The 24768-nt window shown below is 44.4% G+C and overlaps 1 protein-coding gene across 2 annotated transcripts in view; it reads left to right on the forward strand.

The window, feature by feature from the left end:
* Positions 1 to 24768, forward strand: part of LOC122407642 (homeotic protein ultrabithorax-like) — a 152949-nt gene that overhangs the window by 38091 nt on the left and 90090 nt on the right. Inside the window, exon 2 of one of the 2 annotated variants that reach the window (XM_043413981.1) lies at positions 13467 to 13508. The exons of the other annotated variant lie outside the window; for it this stretch is intronic. Coding sequence (XP_043269916.1) covers positions 13467 to 13508 — 42 coding nt within the window. The remainder of the gene's footprint in view (positions 1 to 13466; positions 13509 to 24768) is intronic. 2 annotated transcript variants of the gene reach the window in all.

A 24768-nucleotide genomic window follows, 5' to 3' on the forward strand; every position in this document is an offset into this window, starting at 1 on the left:
AGAAAAAATCTGCTGGTCGAGAAGAGCGAGAAAGAGACGAGAGCTTCACGGGCTTTGGTGTTTTTCTCTTCTTCCCTTTTTTATTTTATTTTTTGTATGCGTGAGCGAGCGAGTGTATGGCCAGCGTCACGCCACGAACGGGCTTGGGACCCTCGAAAAATTATGGTTACTGCCGTGTTCTTCCGCGCGCGGGCTCGAACGAGCGAAAGGGACGGGAAGAGCGTGAGCGTACAACGAGAGAAACTCGACTGGTTGAAACTAAAAATAATACAAGGCAGCGCGCGGAGAATGAGACTAATTTCGTCACGAGCCTCGTCGCGTCACTGCTCATTTGCTCTCTCCTTCTCCCTCACTTTCGCTCGAGAAAAGCCAAAATGCGCTTGCGCATGTGCGTATGAACGTGCGCGTGTTTGCCAAAGGAGAAAAAAAATCACGTCAATTTTACGACCCCTCGATCCTTGGCAAGGAAGGAACGGCGAGAGGGCGGAAAACAACGGAGGAAGAGAACGAAAAAATACAGCGATTACCCTAAAGGGGGAAATACGTGTTGGCGAAATAAAGGAGCGAGTATCTCGTGAAGTGTACATGTAAAATAAAGAAGAAAAATGAAGGAAGAAAGAAGATTAAGAGGCAGCCGTTACGTGACCCTGAACTGGGCGCGTTTCGCCCCCGTTTTCAGCGCCCATTAGGATCCAACGACCGGAAGACATTTCGTCGAATAACTCGAGTTTTATAGTCTAATCTCTCCGATCTCTCGACGGGCTTTATATCATAACCTGGAAGACCCGAAAGACTAAGTTTTCCTTCGGGCTTCTAAAGAATCACCAAAAATAGTTATTAATGTCAGGAGGGTGGGCCATGCTCCGGAGTCGTGCGTGTTTACTTCGCGTACTCTTTACTTCAAACTTTACGTCGCTTTGCTACTTCTCTCTTTTGTTTATTCGAGAATTCGAGTGAAAATAACATTTGACTTGCTCAAAAACTTCACGTTCTCATTCGATTCGACATAGAACCATCCTCGACCTTTAAAGGACACATCGATCAATCTTTATTCGGGTCAAACGTGGATATGATTTTTTAAAAAGAAACGATATTCGTCATTCCGACGATTATTGCGAGGTTAATGACCCGAAACACTTTCGAACATTCTTCTCTCTGTGCCTAATTTCGACTGTAGCCTCCCCATCACTTTATCACCATTTTAATAGATTCGAGTCTCGAAATCATTATACAAACCCAAACAAAATTTCTATCGATGTTTCTCAAGATTATAAAAAAATCTCGTGGAACTTTGAGTGGGGATAAAAAGTTCCAAATCATTTGAGCCAAACGAAGAGTTCTCGGTCGTGAAAAAGCCTAATTCTTCAGTCGCATGAAATCTTATCAATAAATCGTAGTGAAACGAAAAGTCGTGAAGTGGTGGTGGAAGGCGCGAGTTTCGTACGACGAATGCAACCAAACCCGAGGAGCTTGGTCGAGCACGTGGTCGATCGCGGGCCCCTGCGAGTGGGGCAGGGTCTTGGGGGCGGCTGACAAACTTCGCCGCCATCTGGTCTTGAGACCGGGAAACTCGAGGGGGATTTGGATTCGCAGAGCTCGGACTCGTCGGTCGGTAAGGTTGAATTCTATCCGGTGCCTGAGCAAAGAGCCTCGTTGGAAGAAAGGAGGGGAGAATGTAAATGAAAAGCGATGGTAGATGGAACGGAGTTGATGCGATGCAGTGGGGGATCAAGAGAAAGAGGGAAGGAAACGAGCGGGGGAGCAGCTCGATCGTTTTATTATCGCGAGAGCCCGCGCTTATAAACCGCTTGGAATCGCTTCATTTTCCCCTTTTACCCGGCTGTCATTCGCGACGCTCGGAATGATTTTACTGCCTCGTCTCACGAAACTCCTGTTTTCACACACGTACCAAAATACATGTATCGATGTATGCCTCGATGTGTTTACGTATGCGTACAACAAACGTATATTCCTCAGAGTTTTCGCATGTATGCAAAGAAGGAGAGAGGAAGAGGCACGTGCACTTCCATGATTATTACGAGGCTCGCTGGTTTACGATGGAAAATATTACCGGGGCCAGTCACGCCTCGTACGTGCCCGATGCCATTCCAATTCATATATTTACCATCAAATTATGTCCCCGTGTTCCCCAATTCAACGTAGCTTCATCGTGACGCATTTCGAGAATGTGCTGACGACGGATGATCGATAATTTTGGCGAATGAAAGCGGAATACATTCCAGAAGAGTATATTTTCCCATTGAATTTCTTGCTCACTCACAAAACTCATTATTAATTGAAACAACTGGTCTTGCCCTCCGAGGAGATTTGACGAAGGACGCTCAGAGTTTATGGCCAATCATAGGACAGATGTGGAAGCATTATGGTCGTCGATGAAAAGGTTTAGTCAGGGGAGAAGAGCGCGGAGGCACAGCTGAGAAGGAAAGACTCGAGGGGGCAGGTCGTTGCCGACAGGAACCACCCCTGCGGCCATTACCTGCGCCACTCTCGTCGAGTCAGCATGGCTGGCGATCCTTTCACGAATTCGCTTGGGACGTGCTCGGGCAAGTTTTCAGGATCGAATCGAAACAGTCGCACAGAAACGTAAACGTACGACGGATGAATCTTTGTACGAATGAAAAGAGGACGCGCGAAGCTTCCATCGGACGAGGGAGAGAGAGAAAGCACGAGACGGTTGAAATTCTTTTTTGAGTAGGGTTCGAAAGAAGATGGTAGTCGAGGCTTAAGCAGCGCGAGGAAAAGACGACTACAACGGATCGTCCTCGTCCTCCTCGTCGTTGTCGTCGCGTTTCAACCTCGTTAGCGTCCTCTCAGAGGCAAACACGGTTCGCGAGTATATGCTACTCTATCGCTCAATGTATACATACATACACGTGCTACGGGAGAGAGAGAGAGACAGAAAAGTATAAACGACGCTGGTTAAAGAGAGGAAGGTTTTATCTTCTTGCCTTAAGTGCCGTGATCGACTATATCGTGTCTCCCTTGGTGTCTCCAAGCTCAAAGTTGCTTCGGGTCTCCTCATGCTAATACGGTATAAAACACATGGATCCGCCGACGACAGGGCCGGGAGAGGCTAACAACCTCGGAAGTGACTCTTCGGTTTAGGAATTCTTATCGCTCGTCCCCGTTCATCCATCAGCCATTGAGAAATTCGTGATGTAACCGGAAACGATGGAATCTTCGATGACGGTAGGTTGGCTGGATCATGGAAAATGTTGCGAAGTTTGAAGCTTCGGAAGTGAAGGATTTCTCATTCTTCTGAGGCAGCTCAACGTCGTTGAAACTCTGAAAAAAATCGACAAAATTCTTAGCATTAGTACATCGATGATACGATGAAAAGTAGTCGCTGCTTTTGAACTATGCAAACTTCACCGCAGCATGAAAACTTCAATTCATTAAATCCTCTCTCGTTCTCCCACCGCCCAGGTGGTATAACCACCTGTTGGGGGAATCTATGATTTCTTCGTAATTATACGACTGAGTTGGAGATTGCAACAAAATTGCATATCCTGTGAGATAAGTAGGAAGAGTAGCTACACTTGAACGATGGGGAGCTCAAATAAGTACAGTCGACCAGTCAACCACGAGAATTAACCGAACTTTATACTTTATAATCTTCAATAATTATCGCGGAAGGGGCTCTGTATAAACACTGAATGAAAACGTAACGAGTAATTATTAGTGAAATGACTGTCATGCGAATTAGTGTAGGTGAAAATGGCCGGTTATTCACGTATGATAGAAACGACCGCCACCCTCGATGCAAACCGCCTCCGGGCAGGTCGTTTTGTTTAAAGTTTTGGTCGAAGAACGAAAAAAATGTATTTATGGATTCTATCCTGAAGGTGTACGAATAAAAGTGGATTACAATGAAGTGTCGGTGTCGAAATGAGCCTGCGGTTGAACGGATACGCAGCAACGGGGAGAACAATAAAAGATCGTGGCGAGTATCGATGTTTGCCGGCGTTATCAACGCCAGCAGTTGAGATGATCGCTCGCCTGGGAGGTCCGTTATCTCGCTCGCGAATGCCCACCCACGGTAACCGACCTACCTTTGTCCCGCCGTACCTCAGGCCCCTCGTCGCGAAGCCCCGTTGCAGGCTTTTGCGAACACGCTAACTAACTAACCCCCTGGCATTTACATTGCTAATTGCACCACGAGGGGGCATGAGAGTGTAATGGTACCTAACGTGAACAATACTTCAAGGGAATTAAAGCCCTCCTGCTCCACCTCCGCTTCTCTCACTCGAGAAACACATCGGTTCGTTGTCTCTCTCTCTCTCTCTCTCTCTCTCTCTCTCTCTCTCTCTTGCTCTCGGCGAGGAGGATGTGTCCATCCATAAATAGGAGACTGCGACGAAGAGGAAACGCATTTTCGTATAGCCTAATGGCATTTATTATGAAAATAAAATTTACGCGGTTAAACGAGAAGCAAGAGAGGGGCTTTCGATCCCGGACTGAATGCGTTCTGCACTCGCAATTGCAATGCGCGGAAATTCCTCGAGATAGAAACTTAATTGAGGGATGGAACGAAATTGAGAAATTGAGGGGTCAATGCCGCGATACTTGTGAATTTCATTTTCCAAGTGCGTTAGCTACCGAACGGAGGATTTCATTTGACTCGAAGCAGAAAATAAACCAGGCGACTCGAGAGTCTGGGAGCAAAGGGCGATGAGTTCGCCTCTAGGATTGCTAGGAACGCGAAACATCTCGATGATTTCCTTTGGAAGGAATAATTGCAAGGGTTGCTCCAAGCGAATCCTTGAGGGCGTCTCGAGATAGGAGTTGGAAAGCAATGAAAGATCTTTACCTAACGATACATATACATATAAACACAAGAGCTCGACCCAAAAACACTGAGAGCGTTAAAATAGCTGACGTTCTACCAAAGGGTCTTTCCATGTCCTTTAACCCCACATGCACGTAAGTTTTCCTACGGTATAGTGGAGGACCGGAGGATTTACGATGACGCTTAAATAACGAGGGCGAGTTTCTAAGTTTTGCAAAACCCTTCCCGGAGGAGATACCGGCCCCGGAGGGTGGTCAGAGGGAGAAAAGGGAAAGATGAAAAAGGAAGAAGGAGGCTAAAGAAGCCTGCAGAGTTTACACGATCCTTAATACTCTCCCATACACTCCGAGCGGTGTTGACGCTACGCTATTTTTCCCTTTTTTTTCCCTCGTGTGTTACAGAACATTTGCTCTCATATCTCTTGGAGTCTTTACAGCTATTTCAGCGCCTGCGGACGCGGTGAAACATCCCTCAGCCGCGCCGAAACTTCTCCCGCACCGGACGATCCCACCGCTCACACACGATGCTTCTTTTTTCACCTCGATCTTTTGAAAGTACGGTCTAGACTGCGCAAGTGACTGGAGCACATAACCCAGCGCATCGTTGTGTAACTTTCCTCAAGAGGTGAGCACACACAACGAAGAGACTCTTGTTGAGGTTTCGAGAGAATCCTCAGGGCATCTATCGCGGAACGGATGCTTCTCGAAGCTCCCCGTGTGTGCCCGTCTCTATACGGGGTTGTTCGGCTGCGTATAGAGTTTCTTTTCTGTCCCGACATCCGTCGTCGTTCTCTCGCATGTGTCGTGTGTCTACCGGAGTTCAACGAGTAGCGAAGCTCGTACACGCTGCAAAATAAAGAGAAGAAAGTTAAAAAAACGTAGGATGATGAGGAGGGTGAGACTCGAGTCGACGATTCTGTACTGCTGGAGGGTTGGTGGGGCACGAGGGTTGTCCACAGTCTACAGCCAGCCCATCCAGCAAGTTGCCTAGAGCCAGTAGAGAAAGCTCGATCGCTCTCTCCCTCTTCCTTCCTCTCTCGCTCGCTCGCTTTTCCCTCGAACGTTTTGCGATGGTAGTCGCTGACGCCACAACGATTCTTCGCTCATACTATAACCGTGTCTCCATCTCTCGCCCATTTTTTACCCTTCACTCTCCTCCCTCCTTCTTCTTTCCTCTTCTCCGTACCTCTTTCCTGGCTTTTTTCCTCTTTGCTCTCGTCGGACGTTCCCTCGGCTATACGTAACGCAAAGTAAACCGACTTTTATATACACCGGGACGTCTCTCGCTACGCGCATAATACACTTCTCCTCCTGGAATTATGTGAGGAAGGGGCAGGGAGAGAGAGAGACGAAACGAGAACACCCGGCACATAACGCCGAATGCGCGCGAGACACGTTCGCATATACGCATAAAAATGAGTATAAACTATCCAGAAACGAGAGAAAGAAAGAAAGCGAGAGAGTGTACGCAGCGCTGAGGCAATCTTTATGGAGCCCCGAGTACATTTGCAAAGAGCCACTACATTTTTCTTCTATACTTGCTATACTTTTACCTATCGTATATAATAAACCGTCTACGGTGAATCATGTGTGCGTACTTTTTCCCATGTATAATACGTATGTACAACGTTTGTAAATGTGCTTTTGTATATGAACCTATACACTCGCGATATACTTGTATGTTGGTGGATTTAAAGAATTTTGGGTTGTCGATGCATGGACCAAAGTACGTGAGAATACGAGGATGAAAGGAGTCAGAGAGGGATGGAACGATTCGCGAATCGCGTGCCAAAATTATATCGACCCCTGAGAATATAACCGATGACGAACGGCGTCTAGTCCTTATTTCACATTGGTCACATACACTCGAATATATACAGGGCTATAAATACACGTATACATACGCGTGGATTCATGTATTTCTTATTTCATTCCAGCTTTTTATTCTCTCTTCTCTTCTCTTTCTCTCCCTTTAACTCTCTTGGGCACACACCGCATGGCTCTTAATTCCGGGCACTCTCCCTTCTTTCGCCGGACGAGAGACCACCGAAACGTTCTACGAGTCTCAGCAATTTCTTTTATCCACTCTCACCGACCCTACCAGTCGTCTCCTCTTCTCTTTTAGCTTCTTTTTCATTCCCTACCTCCGCAGATTTATTCCTCTCAGGGTTTGCAATTTCAAATTGAATCCCTTCCGCTAATACTCGGAAGACTATGAATCGACTTGGATGAATAGAGTCGTTTGATTTTTTTCCGCTTCTTTCTGTTAAAGTTTTCTATTTTGATGATCTGTTATTCGATCCACTCGGCCGGAGAAGGAATTCGTCGATTCTCCTGCAACGTAATCGAACACAAAAAATATGAAATGTTTGAAATTCGTTGAAATTTTCGATTTTAAGTGCTCCGATCGCACATTACGTGTGTAAATAACGAATCTGACGCCCGGAATATTCTCGGTATTCCATGTATCACTGTATTGCACGCGCTTACAGAGCTTTATATAACACACGAAGCACGAAAAGTATGGTCAACTGTAGAGATCGCGACGACGTGAGAAACAATTTTCGTTTCGCACATTTCCGCGTGGTGCTCAACAAAACCTATAGTTTGTAGCATGCCTATAAACTGGGGCCTCTCATTGCGTAAACAAATGGACGGTGATACGTGACGACTTGACAAACACGCGGAGGAAAAAGGAATGGAAAATGGGAGAGAACGACGCGAGGTTTCTCCGAGCACGTGCAAACCTGCGGACTGCACAGTCTCGTTAAAACGTCAACGCTGCATCCGAGTCCCGTGCCAGCTCGAACTAGCAATTTAATTTAGATATTAGCGAATAAATAACACGCCCACGAGTAAAACGATAAATTCGATGAAATTCACAGCAAGAAAATATGTCATTGGCTAAACTTTATTGACGTTTCCCTCGGTTATTATCGCCTTGGAAAAATCTAATGTTTCAAATAAAATGACTGAACGAGGCTTCACCGATTTACGACTATGAGGCAAGTTTCGTAACGGTGAAAATATTATTCGAGTATTTGCTTCATTGTAATTGAGGATTCGATACCGAATTTACCGAGTTTTTCCACCCTAATCGGGAACCCCACTTCGCTCTTATTTCCCGTTATGTCCCGACGATTATGGGGTTTCGGGAAGACTTCTTCCGAGAGAAGAAGGGCGCTACAGAGATAATACAAATGCAAGAAAAAAATGAGTGGAAAGAATCGAGAGAGAGCGTACCGTGTCGATTAAACACGCGTTTGGTATAATTTAAAGTCTTTGGTTGAGGAACTTTACGATAAAAGACAGATACGGGGCACGTAATACGTGAAAAAGAGGAAAGACGCGCGGCAGGAGAAAGGGGGTTTGAAAACGGGCTCGAGGAATGCCATTGAGTGTTAGCGTTTCGGGGGGTAACAGAAGAAAACGTTTGAGGGTTCAACACAGTTTCTCTCTCGGTTAGGGATGGCGATTTCGTCCTTGGTGGAACTCGAATGAACGATGGTAAGGGTGTGTCTTGAATTCTCAAAGGGGTGTGGAGATGGGGAGCGAAGCTTTCTCCCGCGCTGGAGAGCGCTTCTTTCTCCCTCTCTCACGAGGGGGATTTTGGCAGAGCAATTACATCGGTGAATTAAGGTCGAGGGAAAATTTGGTAATTAGAGGTCTTAGGAAAAAGGGAGGGCGGCGATGAGTTCCGCGATTCTTGGGTCCATGCTATAGGTATAAAATCGCGATACTATTTCTTTAAGATTAAACGTTCCCGAATCGAACATAGCCCGTAAAAGTGAGGATTTAAGGGAGCGGCAGAGGCTGGAAATGGGAGCAGAAAACGATGGACGCAAAACTTCCAACGGACCGCAGCATCCCGCGCGCGTGAAAATTATACGATCTCGTTGGAAAAGTGGAAAGAGACGGAAAAGAGCGGTGGAGATGACGGTGCCGAGATAAGAACGAGTTCTCACAACTTCTACAGTTTTACTCGTGAATTCAGGCGCCTCTTACTATCAGCCGAGGTTATTCACGAGACGGATAAGACGAGCTTCTCGTATTCATGAGATTCTTCGAACAATGTTGCCCACTGTTGTCCATTATTTAAGACGCCTGTTACGCTCATACTTGCCCCTTTTTTCGCCCATAAATTTTTACGTTTTATGGAAAAATTCCCATGTTGAATTTGAGTATTAAATTAATCTGGGAATTTTTTAAATTTTCAGAAATATCGAATAAATGAATCTTCGACCAGCAGCGTTTTTGTTGCTGTTTATTAAAAAAACCCAAACTTGAATTATTCACCCCTCAAAATGTACAGCAACCTCAATAAAACGTCTGGCAAATTACTTATAATTCGCGAACGTAAATATTCAATGATACGAGCGATCAACGAGGATGCTATTTATAATGCTCGGAACAAATGTTTAACGGATGAGCGAATATGGAATCGTGGCCGTGCGGTATCGGGATTGTTTGTATACCCGGTCATCTATATAATCTACAATCGTCGTATGAGCTCATGAATTTTCATCAATATATACACACGAGCAGACGTGTTTAGAAACCCGTGTGACGCTTTACGCGCTGACATTGCGGTGTCTGTCATCGCGGAGGGGTTTGAATATCAAAAACCGCAATTCTGCTCCGAGCCAATCTCTGTACTCGAACGTCCAACGCCCAAGCGTCCCATGAATTAAACAATTAAATGTTCTGATTCATCACTTTCCGAATCCGGACAATTATGGACGAAAAATTGACAAAAAAAAATCGGGAAAACTCGCATTTTTGTTCGTCGCCGGCTCCTCGAATTTCATCGGACATCGGCGACTCGAACATCGAGGGCCATCGAAAATTCAAGTCGAAAAAATCCTTTGAATCACTCACAGTGAAATAATTCATTGAAATCACGTGGGAAAAAACGAACCTTCAGCTTCCAGTGCTCATCATGGCAGAACTAAATAAGTTTTTATGTCAAAACATCGATGAACTTGATTCGTACAGATCCGTTGAAAAGAAACGAAAGTTAAATTGAACGTTGAAAAACGTGTGCGACTACTGGCTCGTTTATATGCACGCGTATGGATATTTCCCTCGGAATCCACCAATCGGATAACCAGCGAGTATTACTCGACGTTCTATACATCGAAGAGAGTCGCACAGCCGCGTATTGCGATCCGTCAGTGCGGGTAAACCGAAAGCATAAATTTAATAGAGGTTTCACCCTGCGAACCCTCACCATATCGAGAGTCCGTGTATCTCGCTCTCTCGCCTATTTCAGTCTCTCTGTCGCTTCATATACAGATATAGTGACGAATATAAACGTGCGAATATCTATATTCATTGGCATTCGTCCCTCGCTCTTCTTCGAGCTTTATGGCGCCACGGAATTTCCCATTAAATAAACCAAGCGCCATGTTCATTACGGGCGGACTCTACGCGCCTTCTCTCTCTCTCTCTCTCTCGCTCTTTCTATTTCTCTTTCCATCTCACCCTGATCACATCGCGCTGTATATCGTCTAGGGTTATACGCTAGTCACTTGCTCGCTCGTGCTGCTGCACGTGCTTTTAGTTTCGTTGTTACAGGGGGGGTTTAGAACCGCCACCAACCCCGTACCTGTCGAGGGCTTAGACCGCGGACTCTGCGGTCTATCGGTGTATACGACTCGCATGTAACTGTATGTTTGCCAATAAATACATATCCGTGTGTGTCCATGTGGATGGTGCATGTGGTGCAGTTTAGCCGGCTCCTCGGCGTCCTCGAACCGCAGAGGAACAAACACTCGCCGAGAACTGCATACCGAAAACTGCACTTGTTGTCCGAGTGAAAAACTCTGCATCGGCGGCGCGAAATGGCGTCTGAAATTAAAAAATGGAATATTCCAAGTGAATGAACGTCCAAAATATCATTCTTCAAGATTCGACCGCTTTTTTCAGTCGTTCTTTTCTTTTCAGTCGTTGAGCTCGCGTTTCGACGAATTTTCAGTAACCACGCAATGCGCGAATTTCTGATTCTAGCCTAGATAACATTTTCGTCAAATCCTTCATAAAATTTCATGTTTAATTGTAAAAAGTCTTAACAATTCTGAATATAGAAAAATTTGATTCGACGAAGGTTTATTTGACAAATTGGCTATTTGATAAAAGATTTTCTGTAATTTATTTTGTGAAAAATGACAAATTCTTCACCGATGTTACAATCGAACGCTCGAGTTGAGCGCGTAGCTCAACTCGAGCTACGCGCTCAACGGGAAAACGTCGCCGCGAGTCGCGGTCCATCATTCGAAGTGAGGCAAAAATCTGGGGCTGTATTTCCGTCGAGAAAACTAATGCCGGGAGTAATGAGGATCGAGTGCCGGAGAATAGTTGCGATGCTCGAAGAGCAAATAGCCGTATAAATATATCCGCGTGTATTATAGATATATCGATAGGAGTAAGGGCAGCAGTGTAACTCCTGCTTGCTGATAATTAGCGCATCCATCAGCGGCAGCAAGCCGCCAGCTAATGCCGATCGTACGTTATCGTTATCACGGTCTCCCCATTTTGTCCGCCCCCTCTTCCGTCCCTTTAGCATGCAGGCTGCAACAGCATCGCCACTGTTTCATCCCTTCCACTTGGTGTGGGGCTATAACTGTATAGAAACATTCATACCCTATGTGTCCTCTTCCTCTATAGAATCTGGCGAGCGATTTCGCAGTTAGTCTCTCCTATTTGTATACGTGGGAGCATCGATATGGCGCGTATGTGCTGGACTCACCAGCCGGTAACGCGCCCCCTCGATTTCCTACGAGCGCGCTATACCTTCGCAAGCCGCTGCTTACGCAGGCACCTCCATGTCCGGAGTGGAAACGCGCTCGAATCGGGCCCTGGAGCTCGACTCGTACGCCCTTTCGGGTTCGAGAGATCGATTTAGGTGTACAGAAATCGGGGGAGCTGTCGATACGCGCCAATAATCTAATAACCAGTCACCGGCAATGCGTCTTCACAGATTTCCGGACGTTAGTCGGAAACCAATAACCTCGCGCGACCGACCCGAGCGTCTCGTCCTTTTTCACTCTCTTTCGCCGCACTCCGCTTTATTCCCTTTCTCATATTACAGCCCCCGCACCTCCGTTATAAATCGGCCACTCGCCCGATTAATCGGCCAAAAGAATAAAAACCAATTCGAAAAGATATTTCCACTGAGGATCGCTGCAAAGGAGATCGAACTTTGCAATAAAACGGCGACTGATTCGATCCCCCCGTGATTCATCCCCCGAAAGCTCATTCGCTTCGGAATTCTCGGCCAAATTTATCAAAATAGTCAGCCCGATTTCCGCAGCTGAAACCAGAATAAAATGCCCTCCCTATCAATATTCCCAAATTCGAATAAAATCTTTTCCGTGACTTTCATTCCGTACAAAAATTCGCCACGGGAATGAATGAATGAAAAAAACAGTTTTTGGATTTCCATTCCATCGGAAAAAGCCTGACAATTCAGTAAACAAAAAAGTGATTAATCGAGGCTTGTATAGTGTCGGGAGTACCGCGAAGGGTGGAGAACGCGCCGATACAGTGAGTTTCATTCGCACGACTGTGTGCGTACTTGTCCGCGGGAAAATCGCTAGCGAATGTTGAGCCAGCCAATCCCCTGTATATAAACATACACATAAATACGACAGAATTTATATATAAATATACACGTGCGATCGCACATACACACGCTAAATCGCGTTGCAGCGACACTGCTGATATAGAACTACTAAACAGATCGTAGATCAGGGCTGTAGGGTCGGAGTTATAGCTAGAGAGTCCGGTGTGTAGCCGCTCCATCGCGGCTAAACCAATTCCCACCGGTGTTCTGGATCATTTGGCGGCCCGCGGCTGTGAGACGCGAAAGCGAGAGAGCAAGAACTCACCGATGGTTAAACGCGCGAGCATGTCTCTCTCACTTTCTCTCTCTGTCTTTTTGGTACACCGCAGCAACGATGCGGTTGCTACTATCGCGATTCTACGATTACAGTTAAAAAATTGACTTAGAGATATAGAGGGAACGTACGAAAATCATTTCGCTTTAACCATCTCACGGAGACACTGATATTTTCGAGCAACTACGGTCACGTCCATATACAAAGTGCACACCGAGCTAAATTTCCTCAAGAAAAAGGATTATACTGCGAGAAGAAAACTGCTATTGCGGACATCCTCAACGACCAGCATAAAACACGCATCATAATGACTTTTTGCTTTGAGCTTTCGGAGCTCTCGTAACTCTCCGACTCGTAGAAACTGATTCGTTACGAAAATTCTACAATATTTTTCCTACTCTGGCTCTTGTACGATATGTACGCGAGTCTTGCCAACTGCTTCCGTACCTCGACTCCATTTCAATGCTTTCAATAGCTTCGAACCATCATTAGTCTCGATTTTTTCGCAATTATTCATTCCCCGATCGCTCGGGGGTTTCTTTCCAACCACCGTTCGTCGAATGTACTTTCACTAATATTTTTTTCAATACACGACGTCATGAAATTCCACTCAAATTTTATTGTCTCGTTAAATGGACAAATGCAGAGTACATACGTGCATTTTTTCGTGTTCGTGTCACACGGTGACCATGATAATAATCGTCTCACGCTGTTGGAGGTGTAACGAACTAATAGAATCTCTTGAAATTTGTGTTTCAGGTAAGGATGATATCCCTAAGCCGCATTGGACATGGTTGCAAGGTGAGTTCCGCTTTTTTGCAAGATTATTGTTTATCTTTTGCAAGCAATCGTTAAGAAAAGCTCGCCGCGTTTAAACCTGCAAAGTTTATTTCATCATTAATCCTCACATGGGAATGAAAGTATGTGTGGGAAGAAAAAAATGTTTTGCTCTTTGAATATTTATCAGAAAAATGCATTGAAATGAATTTCTGAGGGTCGATTATTTCATTGAGCGATATTCGAAGTAAATTGTTCTTTAAATTTTCCCCTGCGTACTTTTTTCCTTCGGTGAATGGCATCACGCTGTGAAAATGTCGTCCAAAGTATGAACAGAATTTCGGGCGAGCCCCACGCCGATTACAGTGTCAGGGATGTATAAATATAAATGGGAATGGGGAATTTAAATTCATGGGGATTTAATACCAGGCACGTTTTTGACTAGCGGCCTGCTCTTCAACTTTCGTCCTCATGTAAAATATGTAATGTTCGCGTATATACCGAGAGATGTAAATAAATAATTCTCGTAGGGAAGTTCGGAGGCCTACCCCGGAGATAGGAGGCCTTAAATTTATCTGTGAATTCGAAAAAGTATTTCCTCACGAAATCTCCTGCGACTTTTCCACCCTCTGTGTGCTGGCTCTCGCGATGGAAGCGACACCGTTTGAATAAAAGAAGAAAAGAAAGAATGAAAAAGAGTGCGAGAGAGAGGGAGAGGGAGATCAAGATTCGAGGGATGAATTTTCTCGGCGAGGGGGGTCTTGTGAGTTTTAACGTAAATTTCGTGTAAGAGAAACAGATTCTGAGCGAGTTTTGGGTCGCGAGGGGAGGGAGATGGCCCGAAAGGGGAGGAAAAAATGGCCAGAGAGAGGAAGTCTCCTCGTGGTAATGGAGTTCGAAAAGAACAGCTGCGCGTTCATTCTTTTGCTCGGCCGCAGTTTTTTTGTTTTCGCTTTTTCTTTCTCGTTTACCTTTTTTCGTATTTTCCAAGGGCGTGTTTCGGCACACACAGCCGGGAAAGCGGGGAGGTTCGGTACGGGACGATGCCTTCGGGGGTGATCAATAAATATTGGCTGTCCGACGAGACACCAAGAGAGAGCGAGAGAGACAGCGGGCGAGATCCAAAGTCAAGTGGAGGTGGATTCGAGCACTGAGGGGGTGTTATGCCTGCCGGTGAAATTGGGGTAGCCTTTGGCGTCAGCTTTCCCAGTGCCGCGGAACACTCGTGTGTGCTCTCCGCTGCGGTTGCCGCCCCCTTTGCTCTACGAGCTTCGCGCACGACGTATGGTAGATTATAACCGACCCTCGCTTTCTCTCTCCCTCTCTCTCTCTCGCTTACGCGCGAACTATATCCATTTCCCATCTCGTTTGCTCACACAATAACACTCGAGGAACGCTCCTGCAGTAATTTCGTCAGCGACCTATCTGATCGATAAGCCATACTTCATGTCCACCTCTCGACTATTACGCGAGGGAGGGAAAAACGCTCGCGAATTCGGGTCACTCCAAAAAAAAGCTCCACCAATATTTCCATCCAATTTCAAAGCACTTTTTTCCACTCTCCGATCTGTCGAAGTAAACTTTATTGCTACAACCCTCTGAAACGTTGGTTTTTTGAGTTTCTCAAAGCCATGATGGACGAGTTCGTCATTTGAGTTGACGCTCGGAATGATTCTTTGCAAATTTCCTCAAAAACTTAATACGCCGAATGAAATCGTGAATTTAACGAATTTCGCATCTTTCAAAAGTTCGGAGACCATTGGGAGGATACGCGGGCGAAAACTTTTCACGTAGTCGTTGTAGGCGAGCTCGAAATTCTTCAAATGTGATTATTCCTGAAAAAGTAAGAGTCTGAAATAAAACGCCCGCATATAAAATACGCCGAAGCCATTATGCCCGACTTTGAGAGACTTTTTGCCGATTCCGAGGAAAAGGAATTGCTGGCAGTGCGAAAATAAACGTAAGTAACGTTGGGCCTCAGGAGAAAAGGGAGAAGCAAATCAAAATCAAGGGAGAGAGGCAGCAAAAAAAGCCCACCGACATCGTAGTACAAAAATTTACGATCATCGACGAATCTGTCGTAAAAATCGGCTGAGCGACACATCGATTTCCGCCCTTTTTATTCTCATATGTGTGTCTCCACATATCGACGTGCAATGTATAATGTACGTTGAAACGGAGACGAAAAGACCCAAAACAGAATGTGCGAAGGGAGCAGACCGCGAATCGAGATACAATTTCATCCCTCTGGCAGATCATGATTCAAGAGCTTTGTCAAATATCGATTTGCTAAACCATCTCCATGTGTCATATCAACATTTTTTTCCTATTTTTATTTTCTCTTCACGATTCGATGCGACGCACGTGGCTCCTTCCTAATAGATCCGCCATTTTATCTTCAGGAAAGTCCCCTCGCTAAGTGTATCCATCAAAATACGTGTCGAGTTTCTTTTCCAATCGCTCATGGCTGTATTGTTCACATACGTTTCAATAGTTACAATTTTCTACTATTACTTGTAATAATTCTGTATTTCTAACGATCGTATAATCAACATTATCGATAAAAAATCTTCCATCCCAAGTCCACCACGTGTAAACCAAATGGAATATGATTTTTTTTCGTTTTTTTTTCCTGAGAATAAAGAAGTTGGAATAGGATTGCTCGATTGGATGTTTGATTTAAAAAACGATTAACCGGCTCTAGTTTCTCTTGGCAATATTTCCAGAATTTCATTATCCACCGATCTACCGACAATAGAGAAAATATAAATATTATTTCGAGTTTAAAAACCAGAGAAAAGGATATTCCTTGAAAGAGAAGTGGCCGGTAGCGTCGCGTTTTTTCACAAGCTGGAAGGATAGTAAAAAAGAAGAAGGGCGGAGGGGGGTGCGGATTGGATTCGGCACAGTATTTCGTACGAGGTAAAAGCGGTGAACGAGTGAAAGAGAAAGATGGCGGTGCGGGGAAGGGAATGTTCCTCGAGGCGTGAAATGGCTGCGTTAACCGTTCTCTCGCACGGCAGAGCAAACCCCCCTCGCTCTCTTTTTTCTCGTGCGCCTCCGTGTCACTTTTAGCCGCGAGGGGTTGGTCGCGAGTTTTCCTGGGCACCGGGGCTTCTACGCGGAGCTTTCTCCACACAGCGGGAATTCGGGAGAGGAATACGTACAAGTATAAAAGACATTTATATACTTATACATCCACAGGAGAGCTAGGAAGAAAAGAGAGGAAGAGAAGAGAGAATCTCGTACAGGGGATTCCATTTTCCACCATTGCAAAGCGCCGAGAAGGCCAAGGTGGAAATATCGCTGGAAGTATCTCTGTCCCTGTTCTCCCGCGAGTCCAGGTTTTCCCTCGCCATTTCTTCCTCCCTTTCTCTTTCTGTTTCTCTCCCTCCGCTCTTATTCTATCTCGAACGAAGCTACACAGGGCGCCACGGCATTCTCTCGCCCCGGTGCTGCGAAGATCACGTTGAGCCGGTATAAGATAAAAGTTATATCCTCCCCCAACTCCGCTTACGCCTATATCTGTATATATCTCTCCCCTCTCTACATATAATATAAATATATACATATATACGTTATGCGCAAGGGAGTCATAGATCAGGAGTTGGACGTCTGCGGGGACGTAGAAACGAACGAGAATCCACCTCGCGTCCTACCCATCCAGCATCCCTTTGCTCTCATCTCTCTTTCTCTCTTCATAGTTCTCAGTATTCTCCCTTCACACGCCCAACCTCCCCCGCCCCCGAACTACCTTTTCCCGGGAAACGAGAAACACCCCACCCCCGCGAAGAGAGCTTCGCGTATACTCGCGAAGCTCCCCCCGTACCAGCTCCCTTGTTCTCCTTCTCAACTCATATACCACCTTCCTCCGTCTCACTCTTGCTCTCTCACTGTTTTCCTATCTTCCTATCTCCGAATTTCAGCCCCGCACGTTTCTCCATTTCTCTCTGTATATCCATTCTATCTTCGGCACAGATAGTACGTCTCACCTTCCCCTCTGAATCCCTCCTCACTCTCTCTTGGTATGAAATCGTAAATAAATGTGTATATTCGTAGATATGCATACACGTGTGTACATCCTTTATAGGTGAGCGTGCGTGTGTCGTGCTTTATCTTGTGTTCCACGATGCATCATCAGTACTGAGCTATGAAAACACAGATACGATTTCGAGTTTTACACTGTGGTAAGATTCAGTAAGAAAATTCGATGATTTAAAATGACGAGGCGTTTCTGTACCTAATTTGTGATGAGGTTCGAAGGAAAGCGCTGAGTTTGGAGGTGCAAAGTAATTCGGCGAAACGCATGCTGCTGAATCGATTTTTATCCGATTCGAGGATTCGAATGAAAAGCGTTTTGAATGAAAGTCTGCACTCCTACGATGAGTATAATCGTTTATAGAATCGCGTATGTAAAATACGAATTCGAAAAAAGTGATTTGAGTTGGAGCACGAGAAATGTCGCACGTGAGTTATCGTGTATGTAAGAACAATACTGGGCGTGGCCAAAGCGACATTAAATTATCATCGGCATAGTCATTCATCGAGGTTGTAACTCGTTAGGTTCGTATTGAAAGACAATGTCGAGATTCGTGTACGTACGAAGATGTTTTGAAAGATTATAATTTGGGTAGCAATTAAAAGTTATTCGGAATTGAAGAATATAAATATTTGCGGGTCTGTGAATAATTGAATAAATAAATGGCCGCGGGATTCATCGACCACGCAATGAATGTTGAGTTCAACCGAATGCTGGACGTAGATCAACGTATGCAAATGATTCGAAATAAAGCGGCGCGCGTACGATGAGAATTTTGTTAGCTTTTAAATAATATGAAAAATATTATGAAGATAAAATGAGAAGGAAAGAAGGGAATAAATACTTTGTCCAATGGAGTTTCGATCCTGGGGCGAAAACGCATTTTTCTCAGCATTTTTTCGCCCACTTCTTGAGCATCCTTCACCTCCGCCTTCTCAACATTTTCCTTTGGAGAGATAAACCACCTCTTCGCATCGGCGCACCCTTACACGTTTCCTTTAAATTACGAAATCCTCCCTCTCATTCTCTTCCTCTCGTACTCTCTGCTTTCCTTATTCTCTCCTGCATTGGTTTTTTTCCCTCTGCGGAAGAGAATATTTTCTGCGCCCGATTTGCATACAGATACGATGGAACGCCTGTGAAAAAACAAGACAAGTTTATTGCCGTGGGAAGTGGCCGATAAAGAAATATACATCACGAATTTATGTTAAAAAATAATCAAAATCACTAGTAACGATGTACGAAACAATATTCTGCCACATATATTCGCTGCGCATTACTCATACTCAATGGGTGCAATATAAATCGTCTTTCATTTGAATAATTAGGATTTTCGACTATTCTAGTGTTTTTCAAAGTGACATTCAGCACTGAGCCTTTTTTTGGAGGTTTTTTCTGATATTTCATTTCCTTTGCCATAACGAGAGGGAGGGAGAGAGAAAGAGAGGCAGAACTCAACGTAACGTGAATACTGCGGACGCATAAACATCCCTCTCCGCGTTATCAGTTGTCGGACGCCGGGGCGCCGGATATTGTCGCATCCTCCGTTTTGCTTCTCGCCTCTTTCTCTCTCCCTCCCATTCCCTTTCTCTCTCTGTTCTCGCAATTTGGTCTAGAAGAGAAGGAGGACACGAGATGAGAGTTCGAGGAGCGAAAGATTCGCAGATTTCTTTTGAGCGCATACATCTGACGAATGGTACGTTAAACGAATGGTACTTGGCAGTTATGGTAAAGAAGAAAGGACGACAATTTTATAACTGAAATTATTGATTGAACGGCTTGAGCTTTTTCAAACACTTTTTTGTCGACCTCCTCAAAGACGGCGGGACAAAATGATATTTTCACGAGGAGTGTCGAGGCGTGATTTTTCAGAGCGACGTGCTCCGAAATGCGCAAACGTTTTTCTCCAAACCTCAAACTCCAATTATCGTGAAATTTTTTTTTTTCAAGCTTTCTATTTGGCCTCTTTTTGGAGCGAGAGAAAGTAGGTAGAAAGAAAGAAAGGGAGAAAATACAAAAGATTCTTTTACACGACACTTACGTTTTTTTATGGTCACCGAGAGAGCGAGGTAAATTTTATTCCGACTTTTCTACGGGTTTCCGGGCGACTTTCTTTTTTTCTTCTTTTTTAGTGTACTTCGCAGAGCACTGAGCCCGGGTTCGGGGATGATGTGAGCACGTAAACCTGAGGGGCTGTAAAAAAAGGTAAAAAAAGATCAAGACCGTCACGGGGTTCTTGGGTGAAAGTTTGAAATTGTCACTTTCGCTGCATTTTTTCCTCGGAACGTGAGAAAAGTGGGGAAGAAAAAAGTCAAAGTGAAAGTTTGGGGCTCTCTGATGGCCCGAAGATTGCAGATCAAATAGGCCCGAGTCATTTTCTAGCAATTAAAGAAATTCTTGTCCGCCTTTGAATAGCAACTTGAACCCAGCATGTTTTATTATCTTCCGCTCCCCCATTTTATGGTGTCAAAAAAGTCGAAAAATGCACGAATTGAAACGAAAATTCCTCCAAGCTGCTCCGACAAAACTGCTTTTCCGCTATCTCCTTTTTAAATTTGAATAATATAATAGAAATCTCTCGAAAAAGTGCAGTGTCGAAACCTCAAGTCGGTTTACCTGCCCGTTGTCATTCGACCTGGCAGGGGGTCGGGATACTTGTTTGCCCTATATTTAGACCATTGCGGTAAGAATCTTTCGCTACGGTCGAGCTCGCGGTCGGATTTGTTTTATTGCCCTCAACGACAAGTACACGAACCGTGAACCAGAAATAAACCCAGAGCGCCTCTTTGTACAGTCTTCCAAGAGTCTCACCTGTCCACAAATTGTCAGGTCAAACGTCTGCATAAAATAAAATCAGTGTATGAGACGAAGACCGTAATACTCCAATTTCTTTGATCCTCATTTTTACAGCTGACGACAGAAACAGCTCTCGCAAAAAAGTTCGTTGAGTTGGAAAGGAAGAATCAAAGCATCCAATGGCAGATCTGCATTGGTGAGTCTGGAACAAAAAATATGAAGAAAGTTAAAAAAATTGGGGCAGCTGAAAAGAAACTTTATTTTTGAACACCACCACCAGAATGGAAGAACCTCAATAAATCTAACGACGTATCAAACTTTAGGAGAATTGTTTTAAGATAGGACAAAACCGATCAACGGACCAAGGACTTGCTCTCATAACCATATCCCTCCAGTCTGCATTCGTAAACTTTGTATACTTAATACTGTTGAACTGCAAATAGTTTCATCAGCATTAGAACAAAGGAATAGAGAGCAAGAGAAACAGAGAATTCTCTCTCTCTCTCTCTCTTTCTCTCTCTCGTCTATATGAATGAGTTGAACTATAGGCGGGTCTAAGATACAGATACGCTAACTCCCATCTTGTGTTCTACCGGTGTTGAAGCATTCGCAGTATAACGAGCTGGGTGCGAGGGAAGAGGACACCTCCCGCCCCCACACAGGAGGAATACACAACTTGGAGAATATTTATGGCTTTCTCTCACCACCAACGAGCTCTGCAACGTATATATCTATAGGAAATTATAATGCCTACATAAATTTGAATAATGTATATACATAGATCGAATGAAATAGACTATCCAGGAGGGTTTTGCTATTAGAACGAATTAGTGCGGTACTAATACAATTCTATAGCACGTAACCTGTCGATATATCTGATTACGAGGGCGATGCAGCTGCAAGGGCGTAAAAAATACCCCCAAGAGAACGAGCTTATCGCGTGGCTAGATTTCCTTGCTTCTCTTTCCTCGTGAACTATTCTCGATCGTGCTGGCTCTTCGCGTGTGTATACTTTTTTTCCCCCTAACCAAAAAGAAACACCTTGCCAGTGTACTCCGAAGAGTTGAAGTATTTTAATTGGAGATTTGTTGTTGGTAGAGATTTAAGGAGTGAGATCGGTAGCGCACGATTCAAAGTCGAATTTTTGAGGGCAGGAAATTAGGAATTGCATAGATTTCGGTTCTCGATTTCTGGAATTCAATTTTTTCGGTTTTTTTGTATGAAGCTCAGTTTGTAGATATAAAAATAAAATGGTATTTTTGAGGAGCATTTTCAACAGCAACCCGGAGCGTCGATAAAATAGATAAGCGAAAAGGGTGAGGGCGAAAAAAGAGGGAGGAAGAAGATGCATGTGAAACGAGAGGAAACGTCCCAATTAATTTAACCACAGCTCATCCGGCGTTATAATTAGTTCTGTCTCCGGGAGCTCCACTTTTCGAAATCGTTCCAACCCCAGCGGGATATACGTTCAGATGGCGATATAATTCAGGTTGGACGAACCAGTAGGCTCGGAAGGAAGGGAATTCTCTCGCGAATGGAAAAGTGAGTGAGAAAGATGTCGCTGTTGAAGCGAAAGGGGGAAGTAGAGTGGCTGAACTGGGGCCGATTGGGGGGCGACAAAGTCGCTTGTAAAATGGCTGGAAAGAAGAGAGAGAATCCCTCCGAGGAGGGAGAAAAAAAATCTCGTAAAAGGGAGAGAAAAATTAGAAAACCATTTTATTGGGGAAAAAAACGATCCCACGAGTTAAATCGAAGCTGGCACTCCGGCGGACGAGCAAATAATCGAGTTTAATTGCAAAACCGTCGACATGATTTAATTACACGAACACACTACATTCATTTTGGTTTATATCCGTACGTTATTTTCCCTGATACTTTACCCCTTTAACAAACGAGCTCCTCATAAATACGGAGTATTTATGAGCTCCCACGGTGTGCATCGGGCGTTAATTTCTAATTTTTTGCAACAATCGAATTGTCCTTTCGGACGTCCTGCTCTACAACAAAATAGCAAAGCCTCTGGATCTACTTTTTCAAAAAGATTTTTTTCCAAAAATAAATCAATTCAGATTATTATTCCCCGAGACTCTTGCTTAATCAACTATCGCTTAAGGGAGAAATTAAATTTGCTGTCTCAGCAAAATATTTGATTCCATCATCGAGCAGTCGTGAATAAATTTAACAGTTTAAAGATTATTTTCATCCTAATTCACATATACAATAGCAAAATGATTATAAATTTGTTCTCGGACATCGCAGGAAGCTTTAATATAACAAAAAACGATGTTTGGTTTCTAGCAACAAAATTTAAATTGGCTGAAAAGAAAAACGATTTTCCTCCGTGCAAAGTTCCCAAGCCCGGGATTCGTTACCATGAATTTTTAGTGCTACGACTAAAGTTGCATATCACGCTTGATCACGAAAGGGAAAAGTCTATTTTACTGTTGCAGAGGGTGCATGTTTTTATGTCAAATAGGCAAAAAACGAAGAACCGAGGGAAGAAACAGTCCACGTATGCGGAATGGCGAAGAGTTTTCGACCTTATCGGTCGAAGGTTTTTGTCGTACGTTGAATTTTTTAACTCTACTCGGCCCGAGACATAGAGAGATAATCTATATATGGATAAGTATGGCTAAAGATTCAAAGAAACAGTGGCATGGCAACACGCGAGGCCGAGTTCGCGCCGAGACTCGCGAAATCCCTTGCGACAAAGATTCGAAAGCGATATCTTTCGCGAGAACAGAAAGAAAAAGAGGGAACTAGAGGAAAAGAGAAGGAGAGTGAAACGTGGAAAAAATAATGTGATTCGAGGAAGTCGCAAGCACGCGAAGCTCCCGATTCCTCGATACGATTTTGCTCCTATAAATTTCGTCTTCAACTCGCCAATCTCTATTTCCTCGACTCGTCTCCCTCGCTCTTTTCCCCTCCTTTTACATCTTATTCCACCTTTTGTTTATCGATCCGATCAATTCTACTCGACTGAGATGAAAAAATCGTAAATAAACCGGGGAATCCTTCGGGAGTGACGAACGTTTTCCACTTCCTTCATTTCCCCTTCACCGCCACGACTGCGTAAATATTCATTCGAAATTATTAGAAAAAATAATCTATCGAATTAGCCAGAACATTTCGGTCGATCGCATTTCGCAAATGGTGCTCGAGACCGTCGGCACGAGCGACGAAGAATTCACATAGCTCTTGGGCTCTCGAAATCCAGGCAGACGTTATTTTTAGCCGAAAACACTCCGACTATAGACTTGTGTATATAGAAACTTTTGCTCCTTGAAGAGCAGCCGCGGCCAAGTTCCAGGTCAGACGTGCCTCGAGTCATATCAAGGAAGTATACACAATACTGCGATTCGAGTCGATTGAATTTTGGCGCTCCGCTTTATAGGTCTGAAATAAACAAATATTTTATAATATTGAAGTATATTTGCCAGGATTTATTTTAGTCTGAATTATTCCGACCGAATGAGAGAAAAAGCACGAAGATTTTATACCACAAAAAAATTCATTTAATGCCAAATTATATTGGTTTGAGGTCCCTCGATCGGTATTTGACCATGAAAATCAAACGAATGACGCATTTTCATTCCTTTCTAGAAAAAATCAAACGATATCAACAAAATAGTCGATCCGGAGCTCGAAAATCGAATGAATATTACGATCCCAAAGTGCTGCGGATTAAAAATATAAAATGTTCAAGTCCGTTGGTACTCGTTCGTCGTTTCAATCTAGTGTGGCAAGTTCAGTCGTGTTAGGAACGAGGTTGAGGATGGAAAGGTCGAAATGGAGAGTGGAGAATGGCCGAGGAGAAGAAGAATGAAAGAACTAGCGCCTATCGTAGGTGGACTTTCTGGTCGAGAAAAGGAGGTGGCTGATTCCGTTCTGATCTTCTCTATACACTTGTTTCTCTCTTTCTTCCTGTTTCTGGATACGAGCAGAGAAGGGGGTTGATGGCGAACAGTGAGCAAAAGTAAGCGAGGCTCTGGCGAAACACGCGGGGGTAGGACGAGGAGGGCTTTTGTACGTACCAGGAGGATTTTGCGGGCTGGTGAAGCGGAGGTTGGGACCGGGCGCGCCTGCACCTCATAAACTTAAACCCTAATTAACCGGCGCTACGGCTACTGTTGCTCCGTCGTCCTCTCTTCGCTACGTGCGTATGCCTCCATCCTCTTTCCTTCGCTTCTCTCTTTCCTTTATAATGCGTTATTCATGCATATATATGTATACATACTAATATATACGCATATAAACCTATGGGGAAATCGACGTCGAGTGGACCGAGATTCGAACAAAAGCTCATTCGATTCTGCACTCGCCTTTTTTTATCCGACACGATTTCGTGCGGACATTCCGACGCTTCCGCGTTCCTCGTTCTTTTTCTTTTCTCGTAAAATCCTCCTCGAACTTGAACATTCCATTTACGCTGCCAAAATAAATCGGTAC

The sequence above is a fragment of the Venturia canescens genome, chromosome 3, assembly GCF_019457755.1.
Source record: "Venturia canescens isolate UGA chromosome 3, ASM1945775v1, whole genome shotgun sequence".
Taxonomy (NCBI): Eukaryota; Metazoa; Arthropoda; class Insecta; order Hymenoptera; family Ichneumonidae; genus Venturia; species Venturia canescens.